Source organism: Myotis lucifugus, unplaced genomic scaffold, assembly GCF_000147115.1.
Source record: "Myotis lucifugus unplaced genomic scaffold, Myoluc2.0 scaffold_724, whole genome shotgun sequence".
NCBI lineage: Eukaryota > Metazoa > Chordata > Mammalia > Chiroptera > Vespertilionidae > Myotis > Myotis lucifugus.
In genome coordinates this window covers 190,039-206,533 of record NW_005871772.1, presented here as the reverse complement: position 1 = coordinate 206,533, position 16,495 = coordinate 190,039, and the positions used below count along the sequence as shown (strand labels likewise).

Below are 16,495 nucleotides of genomic sequence, written 5' to 3'. Positions count from 1 at the left end.
GGAAATCCTCACAGTCACACCCTCCCTCCTGCCCCCTGTCGTCCTCCCTCCTCCCCCCTACCCTCCTCCTTCCTCCCTTTTGCTTCCTCCCTCCTCCCCTCCTGCCTCCTCCCCGCTGCCCTCTTCCCTCTTCTCTCTTGTCTTCCCCCTCCTGCCCTGCCTCCTGCCTCTGCCCCCCTGGGCCTTGGGAGTAGCAGTTGCTCCTCTGGGATGAACAGGATGAACGCTGTCACTTTAGCTGAGGACCACAGTTGACTCAGGATGGAGGGCGTGTCAAGGAGTGGGGCTGGGGCACAAAGAGAGGAAACGGGTCCCCATTCTTCAGCTGCTCCCCGACCCGCCTCCTTTTAACACAAAGGCCGGTGCTGCTGGCAGATGTCAGAGGGGGCGGAGGGGGCGCACTGCGGCTGGACTTCCTGCATTCAGGTTGAACTCCGCGTCGCCTTTATCAGTGGCCACAGCACAACCTCCGGCGCTTGGCTCTCTGTCCCACCCGTGGTGCCCCATCCTGGCTGAGCCACCGCCTGAGCCACCTCCTGGAGTCTCCCCTGTGGGCCACCAGGCATCCAGTGTCTGTCCTCGCCATATCGGTCCACACGTCAATTGTCACCTTCACAGCTGACCCCCTTTATTTTTACTGACTTCAGAGAGAGGAAGGGAGAGGGAGAGAGAGAGACATCAGTGATGAGAGAGAATCATGGATCGGCTGCTTCCTGCACGCCCCACACTGGGGATGGAGCCCGCAACCTGGGCATGTGGCCTGACCGGGAATCGAACCGAGTCCTCCTGGTTCATAGGTCGACGCTCAACCACCGAGCCATGCCGACCGGCCTGCAGGCTTCTTACATAGCATTCTGCCATAGAAATGGCTTCAGGAAAGCACAGCTAGACTGTAACTGGGAGTTGGAAGACCTGAGGAATATTTCCCATACGTTTTAGTCCGCCCCATCCCTGCTCCCTGCCCCAGTTCCAGGAACGCCAGACCCTGACAGCACACTGATGGGGATTAAAGAAACAGCATCTGCTCCTCTCGTTAAGCTCCTGGAGGCAGGACGGGGCTGGGTGCTGGCAACCGAGGCGGATACATGTGAGGCACGGACACTTTCTTTTTCATGTTGAAAAGCAATCACAGGGGCCGTCCTCCTCGGGCGCACGTACCGCGGCTCGGGGAGCGTGTGACACGTGGAATTGCGATGAACTGCGGCGGGGTGGGGTGAGGTGGGGGAGCCAGGCCAGGGACCACCCCTCGGGGGCCCTGGAAGGAAATTAGCGTGTGAGGCCTACAGCTCTGCGGAGAGACGCAGAAATGTACGTCCATGTCATTTGGATCCTGAGAAACAGGACTTTAAGAAGGGAGTTTTCAAGCAATTGAGGACTGTTCTAGAAGAAAACAATTCAGCTTATCAATAAATAAGAACATTCCTATTACCCAGCTATTCTACGTTAAGCAATTTATCCTAAAGAAATAAGCAGAGATGCAGGTGGACATGCAGTTATTAGGCCACTTGTGTCCATTTTTTGTTTGTTATATTTTTATTGATTGCAGAGAGGAAGGGAGAGGGAGAGAGAGAGAAGCATCAATGAGAGAGAATCATGAATCGGCTGCCTCCTGCACGCCCCCTACTGGGGACCGAGCCCTCAACCCGGGCCTGTGCCCTGAACCAGGAATCAAACCATGACCTCCTGGTTCATAGGTCGATGCTCAACCACTGAGCCACGCTGGCCGGGCCACTTTGTGTCAGTTTTGTTTGTAATCACAAGCATTCAAAAATAACCCTTAAACCATAAATAAATGAATTTAAAATAAAATAGAATTGGTTGAGTCCATTCATTATAGCATCAGGATGGGAAGCTCTGTAGCCATGAAAAAGTGCCTGGTAGGGAAATGTGACCAAGGTGCTTTGAGAAGACAGGCCTGAGTGAGCCCTGACATCTTGTTCGATTGATAAAGAAAAGGTTAATAAAAATGCACAGACATGCTCAGGTTGTGGGCCCGATCCCCAGTGGGGGGCGTGCAGGAGGCAGCCAATCAATGATGCTCTCTCATCATTGATGTTTCTCTCTCTCTTTCCCTCTCTGAAATCAATAAAAATATATTTAAAAGTATTGGAAGGATTACATTCCTTCTGAAGGTTTAAAAAAATAAAAAACCACGTGCATTTCATATCTGCCATTGGCTCTATTTACCGGCATTCAGTCAGGAAAACAGAAAGCACTCCGGGTAATCCACGCAGGAAAGATTTAATCCAGGTGCTTCCAAAACCTGGGAGAGGCCGGGAAAGCTGCCAGTGAATTCGGAGAGTCACGGAGTCACAGGAATGACAGGAAACCGCAGCTGCCCTGAAGCAGGTGAAGTGCCTGCAGAAGCTCACGTCTGCATCGAACAAGCCCTCACACCTGCCCTCGGAGGCCCCAGGAACAATAGTGGCCTCAGTTCTCTTTTGTTCTTCGAATAGTACCTGGGCCTCTCTCATTGGTCCATCGTGAGTGAAACCCATCTAGCAAGACAGTCAAGGAAGGCTGGCCTCCAACTTCCGACAATAGAGAGAGTCTAGTCCGGAGCATCAACAGGCAACGCCCGGCCTCGTCCACGCCTTTGGGTACTGGGCGCTCGCTCACCCCCTTCCCGCTAGGTTTCCACTTCCAAACGACACCATGCCTTTACCTGATGTGATGCGACAACTGTCCTTCATGCAAGCAAAGCACTTCACCCTCTTCCCACGGGGGAGGGACCACGTCCTGTCCGTCACTATCCATCTCTCATGGCCATTCCTCTTCCAGTTCCATGCAACTTGCCTTTGCTACCCTGTAACTCGAAGACTAAATTAAAAGGTTACCCACCAACAACACACCCCGTAGGAACAAATCAAGGCCCGGCCGGCGTGGCTTAGCAGTTGAGCGTCGACCTATGAACCAGGAGGTCACAGTTTGATTCCTGATTCCCCGTCAGGGCACAAGCCCAGTTTTTGGGTTTGATCCCCAGTATGGGGTGTGCAGGAGGCAGCCAATCAATGATTCTCTCTCATCACTGATGCTTCACTCTCTCTCCCTCCCCCTTCCTTTCTGAAATCAATAAAAAGTCTATTTTTAAAAAGTGTATCAACCTAGAACGGGGACAGTTAACTACCTACTCAAAGGCAGCCTTCCACCCTCCTAATCTGATGCCCTGTCTTCGCCCTCCTCCTCTCGATAAAGTGCACGTTGGCCAGTCCAGGTGAAGCAGTTCATCTTTCCAAAGACGGGCTTAGAGGAATGAGAGTGTGACCGGGTCTGGGTGAATGAGATGGAAGATGTGTCTTTCCTGAAACTCGCCCAACCTCTGGTCCTATTTTAAGAAATAATAAATCTCCCTATCAAGCTAGTCTATATTGGGTTTCCTGTTTGGGCCAAAAATTATATACAATGGACAACAGTGTGGTGATTGGGGGTGGGGAGGAGTGGAAGAGGGCATCGAGGGGATAAATGGTGATGGGGGAGGGGGGGATTATGTACAACAATTTGATTAAGTACTTCTCAACATAATAAAAAATAAGATTAACTTTATGTTTTAATATTTTATTCAAAGACTTCAGTTTTAAACATCTGTAAGGTATTTTGCTTTTAACATAAATTTAACTTCAAGTGGCAGAAGAAACAAAAATATGTAATGAGACTACATTTCAGCGATCTATCTTTGAATAGGGAAACAAAAAAGTCACTACCACCAAAACAAACTAACTAACAAACAGACCTAATTTATTCGGCATGCCTATGTTTTTTTTCCCTCTAGGTAATTTGTTGGGGGTAAATTACACTTTCAAAGAATCAGCTCTTACAAACAGAGCAGCTAATCTTTCAAAAAATAAAATCCGGTTTCTAATTTTTCAAAACTTACAAAACCCAGTGGAAATGTCTGGTTGTCACCAACAGCGTCATGCTCAGGTCAGTTTCACATCACAGGGGATCATCTACAACTAATTTCTGCAGGCAAATGCCAACGCTAAATGTAACTAGAAAATACCATTGTTATTCCCAATGTGTTGACAATTGTCTTATTGCTGAATTGTACAGGATCAGTTTTCTTTGGCAACTTGTATACTATCGATGAACACAACTGGACAACTAGACAACTATAAAGGTTTGGGTTAACTTAGTATTTCAAAAATTTCAAAACTTCGTTATAATTACTTAAATATAATTTCTTATAGATGCTAGAATAGCAAAGTCTCCAAACATGCCTAATGTCAATATAATAGACAACAACAAAAATTTCCAACTAATCACCACCAAAAGTTTTACAGTTGTATGTACAAGCACATAATTCAACTCAAACACCAGTAAAAATATTACAATATTAATTCCAATTCTCTATCTGATTTTCTGTGATAAAGCACAAAAGTTAAAAGTAGAAACTGACATCTGGGTATCTGTCGATTTTTCTGGAAGGCTAGTTCATCACAGGGATTCAAAGTGGCTTAAATTAGCCAGAACATACTGTGAGTTCTTACCATGATGCCACATAAAATTAAAGTATATTGATAACTTTGTAATTTTCATTCTGTTCTATGGAGTAAACCTATTTTGGAGGCTTGGCACAATACTACCAAGAAATTTAAACAAAAAGCTCAAGTCCAGGTGTATGACTAGAAAGTCTTTTCTATGCATTACAAAACCACCAACTTAAGTTATGATTGGCTTCCACTAATTACTAGCACTCAAAACCCACACAAAGTGAAGCGAAATGGGTGCAGAAAGCGCACGCAGGCACGCTCACGTGACAGAGACAAGTGATGGAATTTAGCCCACAAAAGTTCAGACAGGCCTCTAGGCAAACACTTGTATGCAAGCTTTCATGAGTAAGACGTAGAAAATGCTTCATTTTGATAATTTTACGTACAGCTTGTTTATAATTCCAAACAAGTGAAACTGAAAATGTCCTATGTAAAAGCCACAATAAAGTCAGATACAATACCCAGTAACAGTCTCACAAACTGGTCTCTCTTAGGAGTTCAAGAGAATAACAAGTGGGTGATGTTATTCTAAGAAATGCCCTCTTCTTGATCAATCATTTCTGTTTTAACTGAAAAGACATCTGCCAGCATGTGTTTGGGAATTTCTGAGCCTCTGACTTTCAAGGCATAACAGGCATTCTCCACCTTGGCCAGGCTCTGCTTCAAGGTATAGAGCTTCTTAGACACCTCGTAAGGGCCGGTATTGCCAATGAATGAAAACCCATCGTACACCTGGCGTAGGAACTGGCTCACTTCAAAGGGGGTGTCGATGTCCCCGTTGCCCACGCTGTTAATGCACATCCGCATCAACTCGCCAGTCAGATCGGCCACTCCCAGCAGGTAATCGACAGGGGTGATTCTCAGTCTCCAAGTACCAGACTCTTTATCGTGAGCGTCGGAGGAGGGCTGGTAGAAGAAAACACACACACACACAGAAAATACCGGTGAAAAAGAGTGAATTTGCAGGTGTCACATGTATTATAAGGCACAAAACCAATAGCCCATCAGCCATGCTAATCTTCTCTAAATAAAATGATCTATTTTGTTTAAAGACTATTGGTGATGTTTTTAAAGACTATTGGTGATGTTCCAAGAGGAATTCATGCCTTGGATAGGAAGTTTAATGAAATTCATTCAAGATAATTTTGAAATCTAATACTGTATCATTATAAAGTCAACTATTTCCAACTTCACTTGACATAAAAAATAAAATAAAGTTAAAGCATTCTTAAACAGGGCCCAATCACTTTACTGCATGACGAACGTACTTATTTAAATAACACATCTCGAAATATGTGATTGGTTCTCGTCTTCCTAAGCCACTTTCTAGCCAGGGGTGGGCAAACTTTTTGACTCGAGGGCCACAATGGGTTCTTAAACTGGACCGGAGGGCCGGAACAAAAGCATGGATGGAGTGTTTGTGTGAACTAATATAAATTCAAAGTAAACATCATTACATAAAAGGGTACGGTCTTTTTTTTTTAGTTTTATTCATTTCAAACGGGCCGGATCCGGCCCGCGGGCCGTAGTTTGCCCACGGCTGTATCTAGCCTCTTTCCTATCCCTAGTCAGCACTGACCATCCTCATTGATTACTCTCTTGCTACATCCTCCTCAGTTCCTTTAGGCTCCTATTTTTCTACTGCACCCAGAGAAAACACAGCCTGAATCAATGTTAAAACCTACTTTTGTTAGTACTTTATTCAAGAGGTCGAGTCCCACTGAGCTGAAAAATAATAATAATGACATCTGCATCTATAGTTTGTTCCACTACAAATGACTCACCGCTCTTTTCACTTTATCTGAGATGATTCTCTCTCCAGTCTCCTTAGACATTATTCCAAACCGTCATCACTCTCCTCAGCCCCCTACTTAATCCCAAACCTACGGTCAATGGCCTGGTCATGTTGCCAGGTCACCTGGCACAAGCTCTCTCGATGGCCTTATGCCTATAAAAGTAAACTCAGGTCCACCCCCGTCTTTACCTTCTATCCTCCAGTCCCAGGTGATGAGTGGTCCCTCCTCTTGTTTGAGGTTACCTCTTCCAAATGACCTTGACCCATCTCCTCCCACCTCGTCCAGGACCTTGCTTCATAAGGTGTATGCCCTTGGGCAAGTTATTTCCTCTCTCTAAACCTCAGTTTCCTCATCTGTAAAATGGGATAACAGTACCTACCTCAGAGGTTTTATTTCAAGGATGAAATAATATTTACCACGTTCTTGGCATGGCGCCCAACACAAAGTAAATACTCAATAAATGTTAGCTGCTATCAATCACCATCACCATTACCATGTAAATCTCTCTCCACATCAATTTCTCTCTAGACACTGCATTTCAGGAAGAGGCGATGCTTAAACTGTTACTAAGAGTCTGTATGAGACGTAGGGAAGTAACTACAATGGAGGCCCCTTTAGAGAGGGGCTGGCTGCAAAGGCCTGCGGGTGACAACGGAGCTCACAGCTGAGAAACTAGAGGTTTTCTTCCAGGTCAGGGTTAAAGGAGAAGTAGTACAGGATGAGTCTAAGGGTATAAGGCACATTGAGGAACTTGAACTTTATAGATAACAGAGTCGCTGAGAAGGAAGCAAGGGCATGGCAGTCAAATGGAGTATTACTGAGCTCGTTCAATGCTGTTGGACTCTCTTCTGAGACCAGCTGGTCCAGTCCTCACAATGTCAAGTATGAGATGAGATGAGGTCCAAGAGACACCAGAAGGAAAACAGCTAGTTATGACAGAAATGAGTAAGTATCCAAAGTCAGCTTCAGATTATTCTGGTGCCTTTAAAACTACAGCATGACATAAAGTACCTGCTATGTTCCGTTTCTATTAACTGTTAGAGAAAAGGCATCTTTTTAGGAAGGGTAGGGAAACTGTAGGAGTGGAAAGAGGGCTCCATTGCATAGGTCATTTATAAAAATAACTTTTGCTTAAGAAAATATTAATGTTCTTATTTCTATCATTAGACAGGAGTTCCCCTGGTTATAACTAAAAGTTGATTTCGGAGAAAAAAGCATGTTAAAATGAATTTCCTCCTTTATAAACTTCATATAGTTTAAAAATTGAGAAAATGCGTACCTTCCTTAAAGTAAGTTTCTATCTGTCATGTCAAAATTAAGTCCCTGGCTTTCAATATAAACATTTTAGGTAATATTCAAGAAAACACTATTTCTGTAGCTTCTTACATTGTCTGACTCTGAGTAATTTTTAAATACTAAAACAGAAACAAAGATTAAAAAAGAAAAAAACTTTAATTTTACCTTTAAGTATACTAGTATCTCAGGAAATATCAAACATTTAAAATCTCACCTCACTGCTTGAATATTGTATCTTGAGACCCAGGGCACCTACTTTGTTGCCCGGCCCTGGTCGGGGCGTGTGCGGGAGGCAACCGATCCATCATTGATGTTTCTCTCTCTCTCTGTCTCTCCTCCTCCCTTCCCCACTCTCTAAAAATCAATGGAACAATATCCTCAGGTGAGGATTAAAAAATAAAATAGATGTATCTTGAATTAAAGCCAATAAAGGCAACACATTTTTTTTAAAAGGATGAAATGAGATAGTGCTTATAAAGGGCACACAGTAAATACAGCGACACCGAAACTGAACTTACAGGAATCGCTCAATAGTGCTTCAGGTGGACAGGGTGATCTACTCTCCCTCAACGCACCCACCGCTGTTCTCGTCCTAGCCACCAACTAAAATAGTCAAAAAGGCATTTCCCTGCATGGGAATCTACGAAACCACGCTGCCCTCTCCATATTCCTACCACTAGCAGCCAGTATAAACCTCCTACAATCACTATACCGTTACATGAATGAGGTAATAAATGTGACATGTGGCTTTAAATTCTTACCGTCTTGTTTTCTTTCCCACTGTCTTCCGTTGTAAATACCAACTGCTTATTGATTTCCTCCATACTGATCAGTGATCGTGTTCTGATGAAGTGTTGGAAAGAGACGGCCTCCACATATTCCTGGAGCCCTGAAAAACCAACCAGAAAATGACTAAGGAAAACCATTCCGTTAGTAAGAATGTCATAAAGTCGTCACATGGAGCATCACCTGGCTAAACAAAAGCTCAGTGCACGCCTGGTATTTAGCGACATTTGCAACAGCAGGGATGGGCCCTGAGAACACTACGCTAAGTGAAATGAGTCAGACGGAAAAAGCCGAGAACCATATGATTTCACTCCTAAAACTGAAACTTACGAACACAAACAGCAGAGTGGTGGCTGCCAGAGAGAAGGGGGTGGGGGGAGAAGGGCGTCGTACTATGAGGTGACAGGAGAAGATCTGACTTTGGGTGTGGGCACACGGTGCAACATACAGATCCTGCAACATAGAAACCCACACATGAAGCCTGTATGTTCATGGTGACCAATGTCACCCCAATCAATTTAATAAAAACTGTTTAAAAATTCATCTGTGGTGTCAATCTCTATTAATGTGGGTGGTTATCAGATATTACATTTTCAAGTATATCTAGTCATTATTTAAGTTGTCTGTGGGGTGTGTTTGATTAAAGTTACTGCAGAGATGAGGTGGCCATTTCTACTCCATAGAAATTAAGTTTCGGGATATACCATGGAGAAAGTTCAAGGCCATCTGGCCCCAAACACTGAAAAGCATTTTTGGGTCACATGTAGGTTAAAGGATGTTTAAACAAGTTATGTTTCAAGTTGATGAAAAGAACATCCGCTATTTTCAGTGACTAATCCCCAAGGTGAAAAATTTCAACCTACTGCCATATCCCATCAAACAATGCCTTCCCCTTCTGCCTTTGCCTTGGACGAAATCCAATTAGAATTATTTACAGAAACAGCTGCCAGTAAGAGAGAAGCTTGTCGGCTGCTTTTCTGCAATTTGTTATTTTTCTCCTCGTTCTTCCATTAGAACGTATACAAGGAAACTCAATTACAGGCTTCTGGCTATTTTTACTTATTCTTATAAAGGTGAACAGACAAGACAAGAGGTTCCATTATAAATTCCAATTTCATGTCTGCACTTTCTTTCCAGGTTTTCAGTTGTTCATCTGCCCCCAGCTCCTCCACTCCCGGGTGGGTACCCAAGAGAACTGAGGGTATATGTTCACACAAAGACTTGCAGGTCAATGTTCGTTCATAGCAGCAACTTCACTGAACTTCAATAGCCTCATGTGTTAAGTACAAACATCAACCTGCCCTGTAGGATTTACGTAGAATAATAGATCGGGGTACAAGGGCCCTCCTCTGAGAATAATTAAAATAAGAATGACAGGTATTAATTTTTGTTAGAAATATTTTATAACTTAGAATGCAGTGGGGCTTTTTTGTTTTGTTTTGTTTCAATGTATTAACTCACAATTAAAAGAGGCCGTTATTATTCCAAAATGTTAGTCCAATATGCACTGTAACAGTAAAAAGTAATAGGTAAGTTATGCTAATGGATCCCTATTCTTTACCCTATTAAGGCATTGTAAACTAAGACAGTTTGTCAAGGAGTAAGGACCTCTTTAACTTAGTGCATATGTTAAGTCCTATGGAAAAAAGAGCAACATCAGAGCTGTAATGTGGGTGGGCTTATAAGGAAAAGCTTAATATTGGGGGGAGGAGAGTTTAAGCAGGATAAAGCCTTTACCGGGGGTTAGGTCAGGGGTGGGCAAACTTTTTGACTCGAGGGCCACAATGGGTTCTTAAACTGGACCGGAGGGCCGGAACAAAAGCATGGATGGAGTGTTTGTGTGAACTAATATAAATTCAAAGTAAACATCATTACATAAAAGGGTACGGTCTTTTTTTTTGTTTTATTCATTTCAAACGGGCCGGATCCGGCCCGAGGGCCGTAGTTTGCCCACGGCTGGGTTAGGTTCTAAAGTCAACATGCAAACCCATGTGGCATGAAATCCATGGCAACACTTACTAGCTTATGACCTTGGGCAAGCTGCTTAACTCCTGGGAGTCTGAATCCCCCCTCTTAAGAAGTAAAAATTAGCCCGGCCAGCGTGGCTCAGTGGTTGAGCGTCAACCTATGAACCGGGAGGCCACGGTTCGATTCCCGGTCAGGGCATATGCCAGGGTTGCAGGCTCGATCCCCAGCATGGGGTGTGTAAAAGGCAGCCGATCAGTGGTTCTCTCTCATCATTGATGTTTCTATCTCTCTCTCCCTCTCCCTTCCTCTCTGAAAACAATAAAAAAAAATAAAATAAAAATAAAAAATAAAAAAAAATAAAAAAAAAAGAAGTAAAAATTATACCTTCGTCTTAGGGATATAATAAAGGCCATGAATATAAAGAACAGTAGCTAAGAATAGCTCTAACTGGCCCAAAACATCCACTTAACCCATCATTCACATTCTCAGGTAAGAGAATGAAAATATCAGGTAGGGTATGAACTTAGCTTCGTACACCAAAATGTACGAAAATTAAAAGACAATTTTTATCCTCAGAGTGACATAAACTAAATAAATATATATATGTAAATATACACAACTTATTTTCTTTGACACAAAGGACATTTTCCTCCAACTGTTAATTTTTCAACAAGAGAGAAAAATAAAACAATAACATGACAGGGCACAAAAAATGGTTAAGTGACTTATTTCAAGCAACTAATGATCCGCTCATTTGTTTAACCACCCCTGGGGACAACCCGTAACCTCCTCTGATAAGAAGCGTGTAGAAAACAGACCGAACCTTTTGTTGTTGTTCAATTATGAGTAGGATGCTCAGTGCTGGAGCTCACACAAGGGTCCCGTAGGGACTGCTCTGCGTGCCATTAGCACTATTCTTAATGAGGAAAAGCACAGGACTCCTTTAGTTCAGTGCCAGGATTGTTTTATCTCCAAGTCAAAAGAACAACTATTTGGAGCAACACCAAAACAAGCATTGAACAATTACAAACAGCAAGCTATTCATAAGCATCATGTTGTTAATGCTACGCTAATGATAAGTAACCTGTGTTTTTATCAAATAAAATATGTCAGCAAATTTTTAAGGCCCAGATACCTCTTCATTTGATTGATTTATTACTTAACTTTAAGGGAAAAAAAATTCTTATTGCTTCAACTTAAAGAACCTAGTTTTAAAGACTTGTTATGAGCCCTAGCCGGATTGGCTTAGTGGATAGAGTATTGGCCTGCGGACTGAAGGTCCTGGGTTGGATTCTAGTCAAGGGTCACATGCCCGGGTTGCAGGCTCCATCCCCAGTAGGGGGCGTGCACGAGGCAGCCGATCCATGATTCTCTCTCATCATTGATGTTTCTCTCTCTCCCTTCCTCCCTCTCTGAAATAAATAAATAAATATATATATATATATAACATAACATAACATAATATATGTATATGTGTGTGTGTGTGTATATATATACTTATTTATTTATTTATTTATTTATTTATTTATTTAAAAAGAGTATTATTATGGATGTAATCCCCCAATACAAAGAACTGCTCTGGAAAAGGAGCTAGGAACTCATTAGTCAATAGTGATTTTCCTATTTTAAAAAAAAAATCAGTTACAGCCCTGGCTGGTTTTCTCAGTGGTTAGTTAGAACGATGGCTGATGAACCAAAGGGTCTCAGGTTCTCTCTCCCTCCCTTCCATTTTCTCTAGAAATCAGTGGAAAAAATATCCTCAGAGAAGGATGGAAAAAAAAAAAAAAGCTATAAATCACAAACAGTAAAGTGTACAAATCTTAAATGTCAAACTCAATGAATTGTTACATATGTGCAGGATGATGTAGCTCCACCCAGATAAACACGTAACACATCTCTGACGCTCCAGAAAGCTCCCTCGTGCCTCTGGTCAATCACCCTGCCCCACTCCACCAGGTCATCCTACCCTGCCTCTCTCCCTAGGTTAACGCTGCCTCTTTCTGAACTTCACGGAAATGGAATGACCAGCAGATACTCTTACGTCTGCTCATTTTGGCCAAGAGAATGCCTGTGAGACTCCTGTTTGCTGCTGTGTCTGTTCAGCAGTTTTTATCGCTATGTGCTACTACCTTGTACAGCGACACCACAATGTACGCATTCTCATGATGAGGGCACCAGGGACGTTTTCCAGTTTTAGGGTATTAAGACGATGGCTGTTAGGAGCTTTCTCACACACCTTTTGGCGGCATAAGCCTCCCTTCTCTTGGGTACATACCCGGAAGTGATCATAAAATAGACACATATTTTAGCTAGTTACTACCAGTTTTTTTAAAGTGGTGTTTATAATTGTCATGCTGGTGAACGGTATTTCACTGTGAATTACTCTAGCCCAGTGGTCGGCAAACTCATTAGTCAACAGAGCCAAATATCAACAGCTAAACGATTGAAATTTCTTTTGAGAGCCAAATTTTTTAAACTTAAACTGTATAGGTAGGTACATTGTTACTAACTTAGTTAGGGTGCTCCTAAGCTGGCCTTTGCTAAAAACGTTCTCAATCTGATTGAGGTACGTTCACTGAGGTCAACCCCTTCCAACTCTCCCATCCACACTCGTCTTGTAGACTTGTTTCGTCCATCTCCTTCCGTTCATCCTCTCTGTATGTCCAAACCATCTCAACACACCTTTCTCAATCCTCGACACTACCTCTTCTTTCACTCCACAACGTTCCCTAAAATTAACTTAATAAAGTTTCAATCGCACTGTACATGCGCACCCACACGTGGTATTTCGTAGAAGAGCCACACTCATGGGGCCAAAGAGCCGCATGTGGCTCACGAGCCGTGGTTTGCTGACTACTGGGCTAGGGGTACACGTGGGTTTTTTTATTGCCAGGGGTGGGGGTGTTGGTTGGCACCCCTAACCTGTGTGTTCAGGGATCAACTATAATTTGCAAATGGTGAAAATCACCAAGACCCAGTATTCCCTGGAACTTTTTAAATGAATATAAACTCAGTGCTACCCTAAAATCCCCGTATAGAGGCACACCAGAGATGTCTGGATCCACCTGGCCAGGTGATATAGCCTCCTTGATGAACTCACTAAAGCTGAAACCTGCCACCAGTGAGCTATACCCATGCTGGGAGGTCAGATGCCCCTTGTCTGAACTCACTCTACACATTCAAGAATAAAGTCACTGAGAAAACAGTTACTAGGAAACAGACTTTATTAAAATCTATCAATGACTAACTGCACGGTTAGAAAAATAAAGCCGATTGAATGTTTTTGGGTTACCTTTACGTTACTACTCAGCAGTCCCAAGTTTTTAAAGCCAATAATATGTTAGCAAGAACCCATTAAAATTCATGCAACTCACACATCAATCATATGACACATTATTTTAAAAGTAAAGTTAGCGTTGAAGAGAACTCACCTGTCGTAATGGCTCTATGGAATTGATGCATCTCTTCTCCCAAGAGCTCCTGGGCCACCTGCAGTATCTTTTGTCTGACACCATCCAATTTAATTTCCGACTCAGTCAGTATTTCCTCCATATCAGGAGTGCTAGAACCAAGATATTGGGAACTTTTAGAACATCAGCCAGATGCTTTATAGAGAAAAACTGAAATAATCTATCACTTAACAGAGGCCTAAATAAGTATTGTATGTACTTAGATGCTAACTCAAAACTGCAACCAATTTTATTAAAACTATGTAAACACATGGAAAATGCTGTAACATACTATTAAGTGAAAAAAAAAGTACACAAAGCTCTATGTGTGTTATAATCATAAGAAAAATCATAGGGGGGTGGGAGCAGCCGGGGAGAGGTCCATGGGGGGAAAAAGGAGACATATGTGATACTTTCAACAATACAGAATTTAAATTTAAAAAAAAAGAAAAATTATGTTCATAACAATATGACATCTGGATCTGTCTGCTTTCAGTCAGGATGGAGTAACGTGGGCAGACATTATCCTCCCACCAAAAACAACTAAAAAGAAAAAAAAACATACAAACTATGGACAATACCGGACAACAGGCAGCACGGGACAGTGACCCTAGAGAGAGGTGAGGAAAAGGACAGGTGCCACGGACTGTCCTATCTGAGCGCCCGGACACTTCCCAAGTGACAGCGCAGGAATGAGAACCCTACACGGAGCCGGGGAGCTCCCTGAGAAAGTATTCTGAATGGAATGAAAATGAGAACAGCATATCCAAGTTCACGGAATGCAGGGAAAGCGTCCTTAGAGACTCGCAAAGGAAAGTTACAGCATTAAACGTCTACGTTAGAAAGGAGCGTTCGTCTTTGATCTCAGCTTCCACCTCGAGAAACTACAAAAAGAGGAGCAAACGAATCCAAAGCAAGCATGCAAAGGGAAAATGGATGTAACGTAAGTAGGAAAATGGACAAAGTCATAAAACCAAGATCCTGTAAGAACATGGAGCCAGACAGATCAGGAAAAACAACACAAATACCAACACCAGGAACGAGAGATGTCACTACAGAGCCTACAGAAATGAAAGGATAAAGAAAAAAATTCCTTGAGAGACACAGCAACCTCACTGATAAAGGAAAAGATACCTATACCTATATCTATTGAAGAAAATGTTTATTCTTAAAATGTGCCTGCTGCTAACATCCTCTGACCCAATGCTGACAAAAATAAGTCACGGAATATTCTAGCAGCTAGTTAGAATTGCATCCAACTGTCGTACAAGTCAGAGGTATTTACTCACCTTGTAATCCTATGGAGCAGAAAGATTATCCTTTTACTTTCTACGGTTATATCCCGACTGAGTTTTACAAGTCTCTCATATTTGTCATGTCGCGCATCGAGTTCCTGCTGAAAGGCTAAGAATACATTATGATGACCATCAGCATGATTATTCTATACGTAAAGCCTATCACACAGTATTGTTACTCTTCCTGACAAAGCAACTCTTATTTACTCTATAAAGAGCACAAAGTCATCGTATTTATTTTTAAAGTAGTTGGAAATTAAAGTCTCTGCTGGTAACTCAAATATCCTTTCTTTAAGTAGACGTATGTCTTAACTGGGTTTTACCACTCAGAGCCTTATCATGAAACTGTGCACACACATCTATCCATCCAAGACTTACTGAGAGACAGGCGTTCCTACTCTGGGCAAAGTGCTCCCATCAAAGCAAAAATACAACCCGTCTTCCAAAGTCTAGTTGAGGAAACAGAACCAATGCACAAGGTGCCCTGGGACCAGCGGGTCTCGGGTTCAATTCCCTGTCAAGGGCATGTACCTCAGCTGCAGGTTTGATTCCCGGCCCTGGTTGGGGATCGTGTGGGAGGCAACCAATCCATGTTTCTCTCTCTCTCTCTCCCCTCTTCTCCTCCCTACTCTCCACTCTCTCCATAAAAAAATAAAAACTAAAAAATTTTTAAAAATCAATGGAAAAAATATTCTCAGGTGAGGATTAAAAAAAAAACAGACACACTTAAAAGATTAATGAGATGTACATACACACCTAATGTGTGTACCTAGGTGTATGTGTGTGTCTCCCTGACACGCATACACACCTGATATATAGTGATGTGCACATAACATCCTGGTCACCAATGGCCCTCACAGACAAGGGAGGTCCTATCCTATATATTAAAAGCCTAATATGCTAAGTGTCCGACCGCTCGACCAGCCACTACGACGTGCCCTCGTGCCCAGGACATGCCCTGGAGACACACACCCCCCGCATCCCTCCCCAGCCTCTAAAATACTTCTTCTAATTAATTTCCTTTCGATGTGCACAAATCCGTGCACCGGGCCTCCAGTAACATTATAATGGAGATGAAAAATCCCTCTTGCCTACTGACGCCATGGCCATGGTACTTAGTAACACAACCCAGGACCCAGCGTCTGTGGCCTGGAGGTAACCACTCCGCCAGCACCGCGCCCAGCACATGCAATTACGGTGGGTGCGAGCGCCTGTGCATGGCACACCCGGGCACCACCTGGTGATGGAACCACCTGGTGACCGGCCTCTCCCATCACCAAGCAGCACAGGTGACTGTGCGTGTGCTGACATCTATGGACACGCGGTTATTTCCGGCCAGATGGCACTGTCTCATGTCAATTCACCAACGTTTACCGGGGGGGGGGGGGGGGCGTAATGAGGGGAGGAGGAGGAGA

At 43.1% G+C, this 16,495-nt stretch overlaps 1 protein-coding gene across 2 annotated transcripts in view; it reads right to left on the bottom strand.

The window, feature by feature from the left end:
- Positions 1-3,539: 3,539 nt before the first annotated feature.
- The window catches only part of TSNAX (translin associated factor X), a 14,219-nt gene continuing 1,263 nt past the window's right edge, over positions 3,540-16,495 (bottom strand). Inside the window, exons 3-6 of one of the 2 annotated variants that reach the window (XM_006105773.3) lie at positions 15,075-15,197; positions 13,768-13,898; positions 8,344-8,471; positions 3,540-5,396 (exon numbers count right to left, since the gene is read on the bottom strand). In XM_006105773.3, coding sequence (XP_006105835.1) covers positions 5,019-5,396; positions 8,344-8,471; positions 13,768-13,898; positions 15,075-15,197 — 760 coding nt within the window. In that variant the 3' untranslated portion in view covers positions 3,540-5,018. The remainder of the gene's footprint in view (positions 5,397-8,343; positions 8,472-13,767; positions 13,899-15,074; positions 15,198-16,495) is intronic. The other variant, XM_023746709.1, reaches the window with a different exon arrangement.